Raw genomic sequence first — 20841 nt, 5'->3', positions numbered from 1 at the left:
TGCTGCCACTGCATTATACTTGCTTTATCACACACCTGGCTATGAACCCATCACAGGGGACACTTCTGAAAACTAGGAGCAGATGCAGCAAATTTATTTTCTTGACAGGGCAAACACCAAACGAACTTCCTGGTGAGCTGAAATGCCAGGAGGCAACAGAAGAGCTGAGCCTGAATAAAGATGACACTCCCTGCCCTCAGCCCACCTTGCCAGTTAGCCTCCCTCCTTCCTTCCTCCTAACTACTCACAACTCCCATCGAATTGTTCAGAAGCCTTGTGTGTCTTAAACCCCTTCAGAACCCAGTGAAGGACCGCAAGGATCATGCTCCAGGAAAAAGAAGTTTTCCAGTAATATGTGAATAATGTAAAGAAGCGCTTTGCATATAGCGGGCATTCTAGAAACATGAATTCATCAAAGACTGAAAGAAATGTCATCATTTCATGATGGCAGTCTACAGTTGTCATGAACCTGTGACCTACCTTCACTTCTTTCTCTCCTCCTGGGTGGACTATTTTTCTGTTTCAAGTTGATGAATAATCAGGGACATGAAAATTACAGGCAAAATGAAACATCGTTTCATGACTATCTGACTGCCAAAAACGAGTCTGACCATATCAAGTACTACTGAGGATGTGAGGAGAAAAATGAACTTTCACACTGAGGATGTGAGGAGAAAAATGAACTTTTACACTGTGTGAGGTTAGCTCAGAAAGAGGGGAGCGCAAATCAAAAACGGGGTAAAACTGAAGCTGTGCCACACTAACAGCCAGCGAGGGCCCCCTCGCTGAGAAAATCTGGCACAGGGCACCAAGAGACACGTAACATTTACCACAGGAATGGAGGGGGAGGGAAGGAGGCAGGAAGGAAGAAGTGGGGGAGGAGCTGTCTATCAGTAGGGGACAGCTAAATAAACTGTGGTTCAGTCACAAGAATACCCCACACTGGTCACAACAAGTTAGACCTACAGGTATCGACATGGGTAACTCAAAAACACGTGAGTGCAAAAAAAGGACACATAAAGGGATAGATTTGTGTAAAATGGTAAACACACTAAACAATGTCATTTATTGTTTAGAGACACTGACAAGTCGCCAAAGTATAAAACCACGCATGGCCATGACAAAGCTCAATCCAGAAGGGGGACACGTTTGGGCGAGCGAGGGAAGAGAATAAATTAGGACAAATATAGAAACTGTCATCGTGTATTAATTTTGCATGCTGCTGTATTATTCTCTGCACATTTCTGATTTTTAAAAAACATTTCGTTTTGTAAAGGCTGTACCTCTCATCATCGTTAGAAGCACGCAGCCTGGCAATGGGCAAATCATCGAACCTCTCCAACATCACACATCCTGCGTCTCTAAAATGGGCAGAGCACCTGCTCCGCCGTGTACATTATGCTAATAACAAGCTACAAAACCGGGTCTGCATCATCGATGACATTCACACCCTTACTGAATCGCACCAAGAAAACAAAATCGACTTACTTGAGTCCGGCCTTCACAAATTTCTGCCAATCACCAGGATCAACTTCATTAACTGAATTCTATGAATGAAATAAGCGAGAAATATACACGGAATATCTCAATTAATTTAAAATAGAGACCACGCAATTTAAATTAGAGTCATTTAGTAAATATGGAACATAGTTGCTTACGCAATCCACAAAAGCATGCTGTCGTTTCTTACTTTGATCTTTTCAAATTGTTTTACGTTCGCTGGTAGCTCTGTCATTTTATTAGCACATCTCTGATCACCAAATGAGCAAAAGAAAGCTTCCTAATAGTGCTGTTATTTTTCCTTTGTCCACCATGTCAGACAGCACCCTTTACGACACACAGGTCCAGCCACATCCGACTGCTTAAACACGTGACATTACATCTACCCAGGGAGACCTCTGCACCACTGACAGGGCCAGTGCAGGCCCACAGTCACTGATGTGGGAAAAAATCTCCAAACAGAGCGTTACGTTAAATCAAGAGGGGTTGTTCTGGACAGAAGGGGAGTGACTGGGAGAAAAGCACAAGGGAACTTTCTGGGATGATGAAAATCTTCCTGGACAGGAGTGTGGGCACAAGGGAACATGTCCTTGTCAACACTGTACACTTAAGAGCTTGTATCTCACAATAAGAGAATTATACCTCAATTACAAGAAAAGGGCTGGTGTGGGATGCCGATAGTGGGGGCAGCTGTGTATGCTTAGGGGCAGCGGATATATGGGAACTCTGCACTTCCACTCAATTTTGCTGTGAATCTAAAACTGGTCTAAAAAAAATTAAGTCCATTAAAAGAAAAAAAAAGAGAGAGCAAGAAGAGTGGGGTAAAGAGGGGGGCATGCCCGCAGAGCGCACATCCCTTCAAGGGCCCTGCCCGTCACTCACTTGAGCCAGCATGCTGGGTGAGGGGCTGACAATGGAGTGGGAATGTCCACCATGACCAGTGGCCGGTGAGCCCAGCACCCCCTCCTCTACAGCTCTGCTCTCTCCAGACCTCAGGGACATTCCTCCTCTTTCCTAGTTCTGCTGTTTTGGGTTCCCATGCGCCTTAAATCCACAAGCCCATAACAGAACGAATTAATGCTGAAATACTGGTTACAGAGTCTCAGTACACCTACACAGGCACACTGCTTGATCTCTAACCTACAAATGTATTTATTATACACTTACTAAGTTTTACTTGGGGTTATTTTCCTGAGGATTACTTGGGTTCAGAGTTTAAATATAAATCACAGTCTTGATGACTTCTAATGCAATTTTACACTGTGCATTGAGGAATAACTCATACGCTAGCCTTCAGGACTTTAATTATTTTTGTGCAAAAATATAATATTTTTTTAAAAAAAGGACACGTTAATAAAAAGGAATAAAGGCCAAAAATAGATAAATATTTCCAAATCTTATGAAAACTTGAAACTCAGAGCCAAGAAGCTCACAGAACCCAAAGTAGAGAAAACTTAAAAAAAACTACACCAAGGCATATCATAATCAAATTGCTTTATGCAATGTAAAGAAAAAAATCCTAAAAACAGCCAGACAAAAAAGGCATAATGCACAGAGGAACAAATATGACAGATTTCTTATGAGAAAGACAGTAAAGCAAAATCTTAAAATGCATAAAGAAAAACTGCTAACCTAGAATTTTACACCCTGTGAAACTCTTCCTAACTCATTCTGAGGCCAGTACCGCCTGATCCTAAAGCCAGCCAAAGACATTACAAGAAAATACAATTACAAACTAATATCCCTCATGCACACAGATGCAAAAATTCTTAAAATATTAGCAAATCAAATCTAACAATATATAAAAACAATAATATATCATGATCGAGTATGTCTATCCCAAGAATGCAAAGTTGGTTTAACATTCAAAAGACAATTAATATAATTAACCTCATTAACAAACTAAACAAAAAACAAAACCATATACCATCTCAGTAGATGCAACAAAGCATTTGACAAAATCCCACATCCATTCCTGATAAAAGATAGCTCATTTCAAGCCTTGCCCCCACCTGCCACTTCCGCTCCTAGACACGGCCCCTCTCATTTCCCACCAGGCTGCACTCATACCACCTGGCTTGGAATGTGTCTGTAAACCTTAGTTTGTCTATCTCAGTCTTTCCCTTAAAAATTTAACCAGGATCTCTAAGAAAAGACAAGACACCTACCAACAGCTCATTTAATCTGAGCAGCATTTGCTTCTCTTGATCCTGGGCATTGTCATTGGCTTGCTGGCTACCAGTGAAAGACATGATCAGCCACTTTACACAGGACTCCAGCAGAGTCTTTTTCCAGGTGTGCAGCTCTTCTGCCGACCCTTTCAGGGCTGCTGTGACAGAGTCAGCCACGATCCAGCTGCAGCATAAGACAAAGTCACAGAGTCAGAGGGAGGGCCTGAATCTCTGGTTTTACGTATAACCCAACATTACAATGGCCATATGGGAAAGATGTTCTGAGTCCTACTCCCTATGCTACTCAAGCACAGGAATTACAGGGTTCCCCCACCCCTTACTCAAACATCAAAGATGTATCAGAATTTTTACAACAGGGGGAAACAACAGACGCACCAGAAAAAGGATATATCGTCCAAACTTTGTCCAAATCAGGCTATCACAACCTCAGCACTACTGACAATCTGAGCCAGGTGATTCTTTAGCAGGAGAGGCTGTCCGATACATTATAGGATACTTTGCAGCACCCCTGGCCTCTACCCGCTAGATGCCAAAAGCAACACCCCCACCCATGTTGTGACAATAAAAGATGTCAGACGTTGCCAATTGTCCCTGGAGTGGGCAAAATCAGCCCTGGTTGAGAACCACGGCTCTGAGGGAATCAGAAGCATCCATCTGCGCTCCAGCCAGGATGCTGGAAGAAGAGTGCTTGTAGAACTGCCTTCTCACCCACCAGCAGGTCAGCAATGCAGGCGTCTTCCATTAGTTCAGAAATACTACAAGGAAAGGTGGAGCCAAGAGGGGTAGAGCCAGCAAACATCTGAGCCTTCATACCTCCTGTGACTGTCTGGAGTCTGAAGCAAGCTGGGCAAATGGTCCATGAGGACACCGAGGTCCTTGGCTCTTGCAAACGGGACCAGCTGGGCCAGGATCTCCTGATGCAACCCAGACTTGGGGGACCCGTCAGCACTGAGAAGCCTGGCCTGCAACTGCCTCCACAGGGCCTTCCTCAAGACGGGAATGACAGCAGAGGACACTGGGCAGAGACAAAACGGAAAGGGAGCTGCACACCATGGTGTGCTGGACTTGGCGCATACCAGCTCATAAGAGCTGATGGCTATATTTTAGGAATCTGTGACCTGTGTGATGTCACACTGGTAGCTTGAAATTGGCCACGGCAGGAATACTGACACCATGGAAACTGGCAAATGCTACAAATCAGCCTCCCCGGAGAGGCAGTTATTAGGCACTGAGCAGCTCACCGCAGGTCACCTCTCGTCAGTCAACCCTCTGACAAGGATTCTGCAAGCCGGTGGCCCTGGGTGTAACCCCTAGCTCGAAAATCATGATGGGATGGTGAGCACCAAAGTTCCGCACTCACACAGGATTCATTCTTCACAGGCGTGGGGACAGGAGAGGGTTGTGAGGAGAGGCGCATGGAGGACCACTGACTGAAAGGCTCCCTCCTGCGGGCGCGCTCTTACTTTTTAAAAACCTCTGTCATCGCTGATATGAAGCTATGCAACACAGAGGCAAAGTGGTGAGTGAAAAACCATTCATGCATACAAGGAAGAGGAATTAAAATTAACCTGAGGTGATTGAGAAGTGCCTCAGATCTGAAACCTGATGGGTGGGAAGAGAGAGCTGGGCCCAAGCTGTCTCGACTCAGCATCAACTCACCAACGCTTCCTGATGGCGGGGCAGGTGGGACTGGACAAGGGACAATTATCCCAAATGACCTCCTCTACGTAACAAGGCCCAGGGACCCAGCTACTCCCCCTCACCCACCCCCAGGTTCATGTGGGTAACTCGGCATTGATGGAAGCACGGGGATGACACCTCAAGAGACTGAGGGGCAGGGGCTGGCCCAGCGATGTACTGGCTAAGTTCGCACACTCCACTTTAGTGGCCTGCGGTTCAGTGGTCTGGGCGTGGACCTAGCACTGCTCGTCAAGCCACACTGTGGCGGCATCTCACATAAAATAGAGGAAGACTGGCACAGATGTCAGCTCAGGGACAATCTTCCTCAAGCCAAAAGAGGAAGATTGGCAACAGACATTAGTTCATGGCCAATTTTCCTCACCAAAAAAAAAAAGAGAGAGAGAGAACAAGAGACTGGGGGGAGGGGTGCTGAGTGAGAATTCTCTTTCTCAATCTTCAGAGCTGGGTCAGATGCTGTAGGAGAAACAGAAGCAAACCATACCCCAGAACGTGAAGTTCCAGGGTTTAAAAAGAGACATGTAGTTCTACCTCCTCAGGCCCTCCAACTTAAAATTCCCGGCTGCCCAAAGTCACACTTTCCCCTACCTCCTGCTGGGCGCGTGAAGTGTCCCTGAGTCCTACACTGGAGGTACACGTGGACGAGGGGGAGGAAGTCGTCGAGGCCCTCTCGTAGGCAGTGCCCCGTGCCGGCCTGCCAGCACCACAGCTCAAACCGCAGCAGGTGGGTACAGCTCTGCTCGAGGAGCAGGGCAGCGATGCTGAGGGACGCCTGCGTCCGCCGGGCCAGGCAGTAGTCGAGCAGATGGACCCCGACCACGGGGGCCAGCACAGGCTCTCTCTGCAGAGTGTGGAGGAACACAGCATCCAGCTCGTCTACGGCCAGCGTGGGGAGCAAAGCCCCCAGGCCTTTCACGTACTCGGAGGCCCAGAGGAGCTCGCCGCTCAGCAGCTGATCCTGGCGGCCGCTGGTCAATAGCTGGACCAGGGTGTTGCCGAGAATGTTCAAGCGTCTCTCCTTCCTGGGGGACTTCATGGGTTGGTGGGCCACCAGGTGGGCCTCGGGCAGGGTCAGCAGGGCCAGGATGACCTCTCGGAGCTGGGCATCCTCCATGTATGGATGCAGCCCCTGCAGGGCCTCGAGCTGTGGCAGGGTCTTTGGTGGTGACGTGGCCGGGCCAGCCCTCCTGATTCGCAGCTCTTTCAACACGCTCTGGGTGATGGCCTCTGAGTATCTGGCCAGGAGTCCCAGCTGACCAGTGTTCCGGAGGATCGGGGCGCTCACCATCAGCAGCTGCAGGACCCCGGCACTGAGGTGGCCTGCCAGGAGCTTCACGAGGACGGGGCTGAGGGTGTGCGGAGGAAGGGCCTGCTGCTCCAGGGCCAGGTACCAGCCCTCCAGTGTGGGATGTCTGAGGATGGCCACGAGCACCTCCTCCAGCGTCTAGAAGATAGTGACAATGTACGACCTCATACATGGCCCTGGGCCCGCGGCTGCCCTGTGAGTATTCGCTGTTATGAGTAGGACAGAGAGCACAAAGCAGCTTTCCTAAGCCATCCCATCCTCAGGTTTAAGTTTCAATGCCCATCTCAGAGGTGCCTAGAGCACTCCAACCCAAGCCCAGTCAAACCTGTCACCCAATCGTCGTGCATGTCCTCCCCTGTATGGCCAGGAGGGCTGGACTGTGACTCGGCCAGTGTGCCCCGCTGTCCAGCAGGCAACTGATGAATTCAGACTGACTGACTTTACTGTGCAGCAAACTGCTCTTCAGTCTCTCAATGCAGAGGCCGGGCCAGGCAGAAACGCCACAACGTGATGAAGAGCAATCATGTACTGGTTTCTCCTTAGCAGCCCTGCTCTCCTAAATACACCACGTTGAAGAATGTGGGTATCAACTGACAGCTGGGGGGGCAGCGAACAGAGAAAGAAGAAACCCCATGTCTGGGAAGGTGGACTCAGATTAAACTGCTGTGAAAGTCCACAATCCAGAACGGAAGGCATCCCTGACATTACTTTCAGAAGAAGACTGGGCCCCAGGTGACCCCCTGAAAAACCAGCCCTGGCCCCGCCACTGAGTTCAAACCGCTGAGCACAGAGCAGCGGAGCGCCATCGCTGAATTAGAGGAGGAGTGGACTCAGTTGTTCTAAGCAGCCTTGCCGAACACGACTCGTAGCCAACAAAGCTACAGCAGTCCCCGGGGAGAGGAATAAATTTTATTATTTACTCATCAGGGAGAGAAAGAGGGGCCTATCACACTTTCCAACCTGAGCTCTGCCAAACAAAAACAGCTGGGCACGAGGCCATGTTAGGACCACTGTGCCCGTCGACTGGCCAACAGGGGGTCCTGCAGCAACGGGCAACTCCCAGAGAGACCTCCTGGAGATCACAGGAAGGAGCTGTGTGTCAGACTGCCAAATGAGGAACGTGTTTGCTTCCAGAACCCAGTAAAACAGGTCAAATGGCAAACTGTGAGAAAGACTCGCCCCGCCCCAATTAAACAGGCTGCTTCACAAGACAACGGCAGGAGAGAAGACCGGCTCTTCCCAGAGCAGTGAACTCGCCGTGTGTATTTACTGTGAAGGGCCTCACCACCACTTTTATTCAACGTAGGCTGCGACTATTTAAAAGGAAAATAGTCACTGAGTTCTCAAGAGGCTCCCACCACACAGTGAAGGGAAACTGCTTAGGAGGGCGGGTGTGAGCTGAGAGAACCAGACCAAATTCACCCCCGCTCATCTCTGGGCAGAGGATTGGGGGCGGGGGGGGTTTAGTGTCTCCTCAAGTCTTCTGCACTTCCCCATTCTCCTGCAATGGACACGTATTTGTTTTCAATCGGCAGTGGAGGGAAAGTCAGTGTCCGTGACTTTACAGGAAAAGGCCAACAGGAAGGAGACCCACAGAAGAGGGTGGCGGTACCTTGTCATTGGCCAGCTCCAGCAAGGCCATGGACTCCATGTCCAAAAAGAGGTCGGATTCAGCCTGGGCGGCCTCGCACCTCTGCTGGTTCTGGGCGTCCAGCTGCTCACAGTGGACGACCAGGCTCCTGAGGAGATCCAGGAGGAGCTGCAGGCGGGGAGGCCCCGCGCTTCCGCCCAGCTGTGAGGACGAGAGCCACACCTCAGACCAGGGAAGGGCTAAGTCACCGAAACAGTGACTGCCGAGTCCCTCTGACCAAAGGGTGCAATGTTACAGAGACAGGAATTGCGGAGGGAGGCGGGCTAGAATGGCAACTCCTGTACACGCAGGATTTGTGAAACACCAACACCTTCGCTCATTCTCAGTAAGAGACATGTCCTCCTAAACCCTGATGAAACATGCAGGTTTATTTTGACCAAAATGAGGGGAGAAGGCCCACCTCAAAACCTAACTGAACATCTGTAGACACATCGGGGACAGAAAGCTCGACAATGATCTAGTGAACTAAACTCAGGAGAGAGGGGACAGCTGGCTGAGCCGCTGGTCCAGTCGCTGTGGGAAGGCTCCGTGCTCACCAACAGCTGCCCCAGCCACACAGTTTGGCTGCACCAGCCTGTCTGTGGCTGGGAAGGGCTTCGCTGAGCTTGCACCTACGGCCTGGAGAAGATGCGCCAACTGCCTCTGTGCTCTGCTCCAGGGCAAGGGGCAGCAGGCATTGAGGAGCATGAACAAGCCCCCTAGAGTTACGGGCCTGCCCCGTGGCCCTGGGCGCATCAGTCACCACCCTCCCCACGTGAGGAACAGGTCAACAAGGTGACCCCAGGACTCCAGCAGTACTGTTGCTCAGTTTGGCCCCGACCCGGAGGAGTTCACATCCTCTGGAGGTGGAGCCCGGGAGCACACGTGCCGCGGGGCAGGGTGGGAGCACGGCTCACCTGGCTGAAGCTCTCCACGGTGCTCCTGACGTAGAGCAGCAGCTGTTTGGCGGCCCGCAGGCCCTGGGGCAGTGGGAGGCGTGGGAGGGCGGCCCGCAGCTGCGCCTGGACCCGCTCGTCCAGCAGTGCCCCCTCGCTCTCGTAGGCCGTGCGCAGCAGGGTGGCGAAGGAGGGGGCCGAAGCCTCCCGGGGGGCAGGGCTGCCCGGCGTCTGCAGCGGCTTGGGGAGACAGCAGCAGCGCAGAGAAGAGGAGACACATATGAGCACAGGGGAAGAAATGCCCAGTCCACCAGAACAGGCACAGGCGACACTCATGACCAGGGGACATGTCACAATAATCACGTACTAATACTAAAATCAATGTGGCCACGAGGCACTTTATTTAATTAATGAAGTCCGGATATTATCCGTCACACCTATCTTCCTCGAGTGTGTTAACTCGCAGGCACTTCCGCAGGGAGGTGTCCACACACCATGGAGGAGACACTGCAGTCAGGAGCTGCGTGTGACAGAGACGGGATCCGATTCACAGGAGTCACGGTGATTAACCCCTGGGAACGGGGAAATCACGGCCTGTAAAGAGCCGGCGCTGTAAGCGGCATGCCTCCCCGAAGGCCCTCCCCTGGAGCCTCGGTTGGAACACTGTCTTGCTCTGAGGAGATGACAATGGACAGAATGAGGATCAATTCCTGCAGTCATTCTGCCTCAGACTGAAGCTGTTCATCTCGCCTGACACAATTCCCAAACTGCCTTGTTTGTTTACCCCACATGGCTTTTATAACTCCAAACACTCCCTTCCTAAGGCAAAAAACACTAGGCCGTGCACCCAGAAATTCAGTGCGTCTCAAAATGGGGTCCCAGGACCAGCAGCAGCATCCCCAGAAACTTGTCACAAACGCAAATTCCTGGATGCGCACCCCACTGCGGAATCAGACCCTCTGGGGGTGGAGCCCAGAGACCTGTCTGAAGGAGCCTCCAGGGAACTCTGCTGCCCTTCAGGGTGAGAACCACTGCTGCGACCTGGGGAGACCTGAGCGCCAGGAGGCACACACTGAACCGCCCACGGCTCCCCACGAGCTGCTGGGCGGCTATAACCGACTCGGAATCCCGGCTGACCAAGCGCAGGAAGGCAGCCAGAACTGTCAAGGGTGTGAACCCTGGAGCCTGATGGCCTGGGCCGAATCTTGACTCCACCACTGACTGATTGGTGGTGGGGGAAGGAAAAAAACCCAACCACTCTGTGCCTCAGTTCCCCCATGCATATAATGAGGATAGCAAGAATCTTAACCTCCTCCCCAGCTGTGAGGATTAAATGGCTTAAAACACACATGGTACACTTCATATGAAGCCCTGACAAACAGACATGCAATCGATCTAACATCCTGTTACCAATATCATGAGACAAGGAGGGCCTCAGCTGCCTGCTTTTTCACAGGCAGCCAAAACTGAACAAATACACAAAAACGCACACCAAAGAGTTAATTCCTTGGGCCACCCAGCATTCGTAAATACTCTGCACTGGAGCCAGAACTGCAGTACCGCATTATAAGAATGTAGTCCCTACCAAAAGAAAATACTTTCTTCCTTTTTTTTTTTTTTTGTGGTGAGGAAGATTAGCCCTGAGCTAACACCTGTGCCAATCTTTCTCCATTTTACGTGGGATGCCACCAGAGCACGGCTTGATATGCGGTGCTAGGTCCACGCCTGGGATCCAAACCTGAAAGCCCCAGGGCCATTGAAGCAGAGCATGCGAACTTAACCACTATGCCATGGGGCTGGCCCCTTCTTCCTTTTTTTCACTTTCCCAGGCTGAGCAGAATGGAGCCTGCTGAGGGTGTCCGGGGCCAGGTCTGACTGCTGAGCACGAGAAGTCTAGGAGCATGCTAAGGCCCGCAATAGAGGGCTACGAGACAAGCGTGCACAGATCACTCAGTGAGGAAAGCAGAGAAGGCAACCCCCGCCTCAGAGCCGGAACGTGATGTGCCACTTATGCAGCCGGTGGGAAATGCGATTCTGTGGCACCACGAGCCCTGTGTCTCAGGCACATCAGCTGAGCAGCAGTGACGGCCCTCAGCCTCCTCTCCTCTGCAGGGAAAATCAGGAGGCTAAGAAACTTCACCCTGTAGGCTGCACGGCTGTAAAGCCACACGGCTGTGGCACAGCCAGCTGGGGCCCCTGGAAGAACCCTCCGGGCTTTTCCAGGAAAGGCCTGGCTTCCACGGGAGCAGCGACGGCCGCAGCTCACCAAGGCCTCGCGGGCTGGCTCTGGGATCCAGAGGCTGTAGTATCTGCTGAACCAGGACAGCTGACGGCAGCAAGGCGGGAGTGGAGGCTCTAACTTGTCATAAGCCTGAAGCAGGAGACACAGAGCCAGAGGGTCTCTCTGGGTGTGGAGGAGGTCCGTGAGCACCCCCGTCAGATACGCCACGATGCTTTCTCCTGCAAGGAAACGAGATCAGGGCAGGGAGCGGCGTGCTGTGATCCGTGGATAACGCCAACTCCCACACATATTCAAGACCCAGAAGAACTCATAACCGCTCCCCAGGGGGTCACAAAACCACACTGGAAGGCACATGCTACACTGCAGACTGCACCAGACTCTGTTTTATTTAAGCATACAGCACACAGTCAGACTTCAGATCCAGAGGGCCAGAAGTGGAGACCAGGCACAGAAGAGATGAGGCAGAGCCACTGGGACCAGGACTCGCTTGGTGCTCCCCAACCCGTTTCCTCTGCCTCGGCACGTAAGCCTCCCTTGAGGTTAGGCTGGGACCACATGACTGGTTTAGCCACTTCCAGGCCCAGCCCAAACACCCATGATTGACTGTCCACTCTCTCTTCCTCTTCCGCAGTGACCTGGGAAGACATACGTGGAGATGGCCCAGCTCAGGAAGGGAGCAGCCTGGATCCCTGAGCTACTTTCTGGAGGAGAGCCACCCAGGAGAGCAACCTGACCTGTATTGGACTACGACAAGGCCACGAAAGAGACCTTTGATCATTAAACCACTGACATGTTGGGGCTTCTTTGCTACTGCAGCAAAGCCTGAGCAGTCCTGACTATTTACACCACTGGGATCTGGGAGCAACTTCCTTGGGTCTAAGTTGTCTGGATACCCAGCAAGTAGGAAGAACTCACACCTTAGCACCAAGATATCGACAATAAATGCTGAAGAAAAAACATCAGTGTCACAGCAGCTGTCTGTGCAGCCATGTAAACGCGTTATTTCAGATGCATCCCTCAGATGACCCATCTCCCAACAGCCTCACCAGCCTCCAGATTCCTATGTCCGCAGGCTCAGCTCCACCGGCTGTGTGGCCTTCACTTTGTGGGTCTGAACCCTGCTGCTTTGGGTTTTTAGCAATTATTTCCAGAGCCCCTGGAAGCCCGCCTCCTACCCGATGCAGACCAGCCGGCCTGACGCACCCAGAGCATGCTGACAACACACAGGTACCTGCTTCACTTTCTGTCCCAAGAAGCAACTTGTTCCTGGCTTCCAGGGCTGCGGGGACCACAGCACTGAACGGGAATGTGAGCAGGATCATGTCTTCGTTCAGTAAGAATCCAATCTCCTCATCTAAGCCTTCGCTGCCCTCCACCAGGACATCCACCATGTCGAGAACGTCTGAGACAGAAAGGGGGGAATCACGCCAAGCAAGAGCCAGAACCCCACAGTGAGGAAGGGATAAACAAGAAAATACTTGCAAAGAGAGAAAAAAAAGCTGAACTTCTCTTGGGGGAAAATGCTTAATCGAGTTTGATTCTTCAAAGATGAGGGCGTTACCTATAAAATCTTAAGATCTTTGCCAGGCAAAATGCAGGATACCCAGCTCAGGTGATAACAGGTTGAAGTTTTCTCAGGTGACACCGAGAAGTCCAGAAACTAACCTGGATATTCAGGCAAACAACACAAAATCTGCGAAGCCAAACAGTCTAAGCTGAAAGCACAGACGAGGGCCAGAGTCTGGATTCACATGTTGACTTTGGTATGTACTTGCTGTGTGAAGTTGGGCTGATTACAGCACCTTTCTGTGCTCAGGTGCCTTACTGATGTATGAAGTGAGGATAACAACACACCCTGCTTAGGGTTGCTCACGAGGCTACGAGAGTTAAGATCTGTAAGGAGCTTAGATCAGCACCCGGCATAAACAATGCACAAAGAAAAACAATGCAGCAAAAAGCTCTGTACACACTTCCCATTACATGAACAAACTCGGCGATTTCATTCCACAGTAAGCCGATCTTTGAGGCAAAGAGATGGACGTCAGCACCCTGCACAAGGCTTTCATGCGAGTCTCCTTGTCTGGCTCTAACGTGCCACCGTGGCTCCATCTTCAGAGCCCTGAGCAGCGCAGGAGGGGCACCTACCGTCGATGTGGGAGACAGGGATGCTGACATCATCCGCGTCCTGCTTCGTCACTGTGGCCTGCAGTGTGCTGGCTTCTTGGACAAAGTCAGATGCTTTGTCTGTGTATGAATAGGGATTTGCCACCAACGTCAATAAAACCTGGGCATTGAAGAGTCAAATGGGAAACATTTAGATGGTCACAAATGAAAGGAAAAAATGCCCAAAAATGCCACTGGTGAAATAATGAGAGGAGCTCAAATGGTAACAGGCCTTAATAAGGACAAAAGGTTTTCTGCCAAGTTTTTTTGTGTTTTACTTTTGGTTATAGAATTTTTTAAAAAATCTCCTTTTAGTATAAACCATTGCTTTTAATAGCACTCTTAGTATACCACTATTTCCTCATGCAAGAACAAATCCCCAGAGGGAAATTAAATGGCACAGAGTAACATATTCCTATTTTACAGATTTTAAAACTGAGTACGTTCTGATGTCTCAGCAAGAACTAGGAAGTAAGCTGGGGAGAGAGGCCTTTGGTGCTGGTGCATCAAAAATGCCCTGATTACGCCAAGGCCCACTGGGTACAATTATCCTGAACATGCTCCTTCACACAGGAAATACGTGCTCACTCGTTCCAAAAACTGAATCACGGTTTCTCTCTCCTCCTCCTGGGTGCTGTCCAGGTGCTCCAGCCACAGCTCCAGCTCCCTCCAGGTGTGCTCAAACACGCCCGTGTCCTGCAGGATCTGTCGGGAAGCAGACACCAGCTCAAGAGTCAGGGTGGACCCCGTGCTCTGTGGGATCTGCAGTGGTTTGTGCTCCGGCCCGCCAGAGAGCCACGGAGCACCGGGCAGGTCAAAGTTCCATCCACAGTTTACTCTAAAAGCTACTCCTTCAAAACAACACTCCCATTGTTGAGGGAAACAAGGAAAAGAGACCACACGGGGCTCTGTCGAAGAAAACACAATCCCGTCTTGCCGGCTCTTACTCCTTTTCTTCAACTCCTAAATAATACAGAGGGGGAAGCATCCACCTGCGACTCAGGAGGCTGATTTTTGACCTGAGTTTTCACAAAGACCCAAGGAAACAGGCACGACTCGACCTCTCACAGCTACTCAACACTCCACCTGTATGACATTCTCCAAGATAACGAACCAATCACGTCCAATCATCCCGGGGTGGCCCTCAAGACTCAGGCTGGGGCAAGAAGTGCCCTCTGTTTCTAAGAGAACAGAATTTGTTCTGACTTGAGCCTGAGGGGGTGAGAATATGACACCCCCAAACTGCCCAATGACAGAGACTCACCGTGGGGTCTGCGCAGCCCCACGGCACGAGCCCTGCAACAGAGGGCACCAAAGGCAAAGCCGATCGTGCCCAGGCCACCCATCTGCAGTCGGTGACCGTGACATCTGGCTGGGGTCAAGTTCACACCTGCACAACCTGGAAGGAAACAGTGACAAGTGGAGGTCAAGACCCAGACGCTCATGACCTCCAGGCGGCTCAGGTGATAAGGTTAAAGGGCAGCAAGATTATCAGCACTTCAATGAAAGGTTGAAACCTCTGCATCCTAAAAACGGTGAACGTGATTTCCATAGCACCCCCCAAGATGCTTGCTGCAGAGCAGAAACAAGGAACTCAATCTCCCACTGCCACGCAAGACCTGACGTAGCCCTGGAAAATGGGCACCAAGTACAAGAACAAAGAGAAGCAGATGGTCAAACTCCTCCTTCCCTTCTGCAGATTTTGATGACACCTGTGCTGTGGGTGACGGTCAAGGTCAAAAGGCTGAAGTGGGCTGGCCCTGTGATGTAGTGGTTAAGTTTGTGCACTTTGCTTTGGCAGCCTGGGGTTTTGCAGGTTTCGATCCCAGGCACGGACCTACACAGCACTCATCAAGCCATGCTATGGTGGTGCCCCACATACAAAATAAAGGAAGACTGGCACAGATGTTAGCTCAGGGCCACTCTTCCTCAAGCAAAAAGAGGAAGGTTGGCAACAGATGTTAGCTCAGGGCCAATCTTCTTCACCAAAAAAAAAAGGGGGGGGGGCTGAAGCCCTGGAGAATGCCCAGCGTGGAGCTGGGGAAAAAGACACTGTCTAGTCAACAGTTCCTCAGAGGCCAGAATCTAATATTTACTTAGCCTACAATATGGGAGGTATGACCTACTACTTTATCACATGTAATCTCCTCCACAATCCTACGGTTTCATCATTCCCATTCTCCATGGGAAAACTGAGTTCAGAGAGGTTAAGTAACTTGTTCAATGCCACCCAGGATGTGGCAGAACCAGGACTCAGATCTAGGAAATGGACTTCCAAGTGCATGCTTTCCCCTGTACTTCGCCCTGATGCCTCTTGGGAACACAGCCACGTTGAAGACATGACAAACTTAAGCTGCTGTAAAGCCTTTTTTTTTTTTTAAAGATTGGCACCTGGGCTAACAACTGTTGCCAATCTCTTTTTTTTTTCCTGCTTTATCTCCCCAAACCCCCTCTGCACACAGTTGTATATATCTGAGTTGCACGTCCTTCTAGTTGTGGGATGTGGAACGCTGCCTCAGCGTGGCCTGATGACCGGTGCCATGTCCGGGCCCAGGATCCGAACCCTGGGCCACCACAGCAGAGCATGCAAACTTAACCACTCGGCCATGGAGCCGGCCCCTGTAAAGCCTTTTTTTTTAAAAGATTTTATTTTTCCTTTTTCTCCCCAAAGCCCCACAGTACATACTTGCATACATATTTTAGTTGTGGGTCCTTCTAGTTGTGGCATGTGGGACACCGCCTCACATGGCCTGATGAGCGGTGCCATGTCCGTGCCTAGGATTCAAACTGGTAAAACCCTGAGTCGCCGAAGCGGAGCGCATGAACCTAACCACTCGGCCACAGGGCGGCCCCATAAAGCCTTCCTTTTTAAGTTACGACAGCCCTAAAACATCCTTAACTCATCAACTGTTGTGTTTATAGTAGAGACTGTGCAAAACGCTTCTCCAAAGTAGGAACTGGGAGAAGATGCTCACCTTCACGATGAGCAGTTTGGTGGATGACTTGAGCTGTACGTGGCTGCTGGTCACAAACATTTTCATCAGTAAGTAAAACACGGATCGTTCTCCTCCGATAATCTCTGCATCTGGGCCTTCCTGGCATGAGAACAACAGAAGGTGACAAACGTAACAGAGGCCACTGTCTGCCGAGCAACACGGACTGCGCGCCCAGTGTGCCGCCAGCCTCTCATCTCAGCCCACGTTAACCACTCGGCAAGATGGCTGGGATTGCACGTACGAGGAACCTCTGAAGTTAGGGAACTCACCCAAACCCCCAGACAGCGGCTTAGTGAAAGAGAGTAACAACAGGAAGCACGGTGGCCCTCCCCAGGTGCTGGCGCCGTCACACTTCTTTCCATACACTGACTCACTCCATCCTCCCAACAATCCAAGGTGGGGCCCACTGTCCCCATGTTACACAGGTGGACCCTGAGGCATGAGGAGCTAACTGGCTGTTCAACGGCCAAACTGGGAGCCAAGCCCGGGCCCGGCCGCGGCACTGCCTGCGGTGGTGGGGCAGACTCGTCAAAGGCACCACCTGCACGTCTCAGCAGGATGCTGGTGCTAATACAATCGACTCCTGACACACAACTTAGCCTCCTACAAAGGCTTTTAGGCTTTGAACATGCATCTCAGAGAAGCACACAGAGCTCGATTCCCAGCCCAAACCCCGCCGAGCCTGCACCTCACTGGAGTGGCCCTGCAGCCCCCAGCAATGAGGACGCCCCTCAACACGTGGAGCGCTGGTGTTCGCAAAGCCCAACAGCACAGAAGGTGGGGCATGGAATACAAATTAATATTCTAATATCAGTCCTTTCAAAGTAGGAGGCCTCTGTTTCCGTTCCAACTAAATCATCCAGATCCCCTTGCCCTCTTCAGCTGGGGCGAACAGGCCAACAATGTCCACGGCTCGTCAATTCTCTGAGGTGGGTGAAGCGTCCTCTCAGCAGTGGCAGGGGTGGGGGAGGGTGTAAAGGCTGACCGCAGGGTTCTGGGCCTGGGTCCAATCCTGGATCCTCCACTTACGGTGGGGACCCTGCGGAAGTTCCCTAACCACTCTGTGCTCCAGCTGCCTTATCTTTAAATGGCACTAAGTGAGCTGACACTCAGAGCACTCGTGTCAGCCCGGCACACACGGGTTCTCAAGAGGAACGACCCTCGACCACAAGGCCGGTGAACCCTAGGGAGAAGGACTTGCGGGAGATACATGGATCCCAGTGCCACAGCATTCTTACACCTTTCTGGAAACACCCCATGTAAATGTGCCAACACACACTTCTATGCTATTGATTCCACGTGGGATCTTAAATAAGATCTTAGTCATTTAAAAAAGTCATCTGAGCTACTAAGAAATACACTAAGACAATGCTAAATTTTGCCTGGTCATGTTCCCCTCTTTGGAAGAAGTGACTCAGCACCCTGTGTTTAAATACACAGATCAGTATCTGTTGCATCTTGACTTCCCTTTATGATTCAACATGATGTCATCCAGGAAATTCTGGAAGATATTATTAAAGACACAGAAAAACAGGCCAGCAATCTTTACTGATTTTCCACCAGCCTCAACCTTCTCCTGGCTTGCTATCTATTCCATCTCTGTCTCTGTCTTCAGCTCTTCTGGGATGAGGATAAAGGAGAAGGAATGTATTTTGTTTATCTTCCAAAAGGTTTTAAAATAGTCAAGATAAAAAATACAAAGAACTCCCAGTACCCAACAATAATACATCTTCAGTAAGGACACATTAAGCACTTTATTTTGCAAAAGCGAAGAGAGTCCCAGGCCTCCTGGGCCGTGAATCAGGACCTGGCCTCTGCTCTGGACGTGTCTTTCTAAAAGGGGCACTGTTAACACCTTCCTTCATGCCCCCAACCCTGGGAGGGTCCGGATCCAGTTCGAAATTCCCAGGCCAAAAAACCAACACAGCCAGCAGGCCAGCTCGCGACAGGAGGCCCTCTGCTTCCTACCTGCGCCTTCAGCCACAGAAACTTGCTGGCGGGCAGCTCCAGGGCCACCCGCAGCATGTGGTGCTGCAGGACGGGAGGCGCCTCCTCTCGGAGGCCCTGCTCGGAGATGATGCCTGCGGGGGGAGAGGAGGAGAATGCGCAAGGAGTCACGCGGAGGAGGGTGCCCGGCAACTGCTGCCCCTGGCCAGAAGGACCAGATAAGGAACCCCACATCCACAAATAAAAAGGATTCCGCCCCCAGGTCCCATGTGCACCCTCACTCAGGCTGGATGCACTCCTCTGCCCAGACACACCTCACCTGACACGTCCTTCCCTCCCGAGGTCTATCCAAAGCCTTCAATGAAAAGCCCAGACTCCGCTGGCCCAAAGAAGCCCTTCCCTGCTCCTCAGCCCCCACTGACCTCCTCCTGTGGCTTTAAGCCCCACACCCCAGGCTGCCCTCCAGGCCCGGGCTCTCATGAAGGTTAACCCTGAGGTGGGCCACAGGCCCTGCTCCCCAGGCTGCAAGCATCTAGTAAGCAGATAGGCCACCCAAGCCCGATACTGGGTCCTCATCGTCTGGCCTGATTTCTGGGTTTCTCCTTTGCTTGGGAAGGATGCAGGACTAAGCAATAAATCGCCATGTTCTAATAAATTTCATATTCTCACAGCAAGGACAACATTTTGCCTTCCAACAATTAAAAAGTTAATTACAGCTTTTGAATAGGATTATTTCAAGAGCTTATATAAATTCCCAGAATGAGATTTCTGCAAGTCTTCTTCCGTAGGCCCAATTACCATGTCAATTTTATTAGACAAATTTTTCCATCGAGGAAACGTGACCAGACAAGCAGAAGGCTACTTTCACGAGAGGCGGTTTGAAGCTGACTCGCTGGGTACAATACGAGTAACTATGTCAGAGGTGCCTCTGTGAACGGGCATCCCTCTCAGGGCTCTCGTTTCTGCACCACAGCTCCTCTGAAAACAGGCCTTAGAGTTCCTGTCACACGATCTGTCAGTCACCTGTGGCAGGCAACTCAGGCTGGCTGGCTCCTCTCTTCTCTCTCATTGCTGCTAAGTGTTCATCTGCCATTTACTTAAGGAAGACCAGCTATTTAAATAGTATTGGTCCAACAACAGTAACCAGGCAGGTGGATCTTGCACACCGGCTCAACTGCCCACTGGCCTTCCCGGGTCTGGTTCATCCGCACTTCCCTCGTCCCCACCAGCAGAAACAGCGGAGGGCGTCTGCAGTCCCCGGACACACACCTTTCAGGAGCTTGCTGAAATCAAAGTTGTACTGCATGACCACGTGTGGGACCACCTTCTGGTAGAGGCATATGACCTGGAGCAGAACAGCTTTCAAGAGAATGGTTTCTGCATCGTCTGAACGGAAACAAAGCCGCTTGAGTTAGGAAACACACTTGTTCTTTGTCCTCAATCAGCCACAGATAAGCAGCTGTGCCACCTGCGACCCACTGCTCTCAGCTCAAGCTGAACGCTACAGATGCAGACAGATCCCTGAGGCACTGGACTTCAAGAGCCCAGACGGTAAAAAAGTCCAGGCTCTTCAAACAGCTCGGGTTTAAATCCCCATTTTAGTGCTGTGACCTTGACAGGTTAAAGCCACCGTGTCCCTCTGTGCTTTAGGGTCCTCATCTGAACAAGAGGGACACACAGCAGTGACCACCCTCGTACAGATATAAGACACAAAGCCCACTGCCAGGCCAATAACAAGTCTGAGTCAACCTAACTTATACTATGTAGCCACCTCCATCTGCAGAGCTAAAGAGAGGTCCCCCCCACTGAAGGGCCAGAGCACATGGCCCCCACTGTTCACGTCTTCAGAGAGACACAGAGCTGGCACAGAGCTTGGGCACATTTCTAATAGACGTCAGAATTCGATCTACAATTCCATTCTTCTCCCAAGCAAAAAAGGACACAGGCTTCATTCACAGCCAGAGAGGCTTCAAAGCCCTCTAGACAGGAGCCATCCCCAGGCAGCTCTGTCTGCAAACAGCAGAGGCCCCACGGAACCCTCACCACACTCGGGAGCCACGCAGGCAGCAGGAGTCCTATCGCCCCTTTGCTTTCCTTTCTCGTCGTCCTGTTTTGCGTCTTGTTTTCTAAGTGACTGCCAGACCCACACGATGGTGTTCAGGTCCGGTAAAATCTAAAAGGTAAAACAAAGAAACAAAAACTCAGTCACATGAAAAAGAGAAACAAATGAACTGAACCTAGTAACAAGAAGCAAAAACCAGAGGGGAGGTG

The 20841-nt window shown here is 51.0% G+C and overlaps 1 protein-coding gene across 1 annotated transcript in view; it reads right to left on the bottom strand.

The window, feature by feature from the left end:
* The window catches only part of LOC124234274 (nucleolar pre-ribosomal-associated protein 1-like), a 68574-nt gene that overhangs the window by 25387 nt on the left and 22346 nt on the right, over nucleotides 1-20841 (bottom strand). The window contains exons 12-25 of the mRNA XM_046651534.1: nucleotides 20614-20743; nucleotides 19840-19956; nucleotides 18592-18704; nucleotides 16603-16722; nucleotides 14216-14332; nucleotides 13610-13748; nucleotides 12696-12866; nucleotides 11489-11682; nucleotides 9244-9462; nucleotides 8309-8488; nucleotides 5979-6834; nucleotides 4506-4707; nucleotides 3669-3855; nucleotides 1489-1547 (exon numbers count right to left, since the gene is read on the bottom strand). Of these exons, the coding sequence (XP_046507490.1) occupies nucleotides 1489-1547; nucleotides 3669-3855; nucleotides 4506-4707; nucleotides 5979-6834; nucleotides 8309-8488; nucleotides 9244-9462; nucleotides 11489-11682; nucleotides 12696-12866; nucleotides 13610-13748; nucleotides 14216-14332; nucleotides 16603-16722; nucleotides 18592-18704; nucleotides 19840-19956; nucleotides 20614-20743 (2804 nt within the window). The remainder of the gene's footprint in view (nucleotides 1-1488; nucleotides 1548-3668; nucleotides 3856-4505; nucleotides 4708-5978; nucleotides 6835-8308; nucleotides 8489-9243; nucleotides 9463-11488; nucleotides 11683-12695; nucleotides 12867-13609; nucleotides 13749-14215; nucleotides 14333-16602; nucleotides 16723-18591; nucleotides 18705-19839; nucleotides 19957-20613; nucleotides 20744-20841) is intronic.

Source organism: Equus quagga, unplaced genomic scaffold (assembly GCF_021613505.1).
Source record: "Equus quagga isolate Etosha38 unplaced genomic scaffold, UCLA_HA_Equagga_1.0 73442_RagTag, whole genome shotgun sequence".
NCBI classification, from domain to species: Eukaryota; Metazoa; Chordata; class Mammalia; order Perissodactyla; family Equidae; genus Equus; species Equus quagga.
Note: the sequence above shows the minus strand (reverse complement) of the source record. Positions and strands in the feature narration are given on the sequence as shown.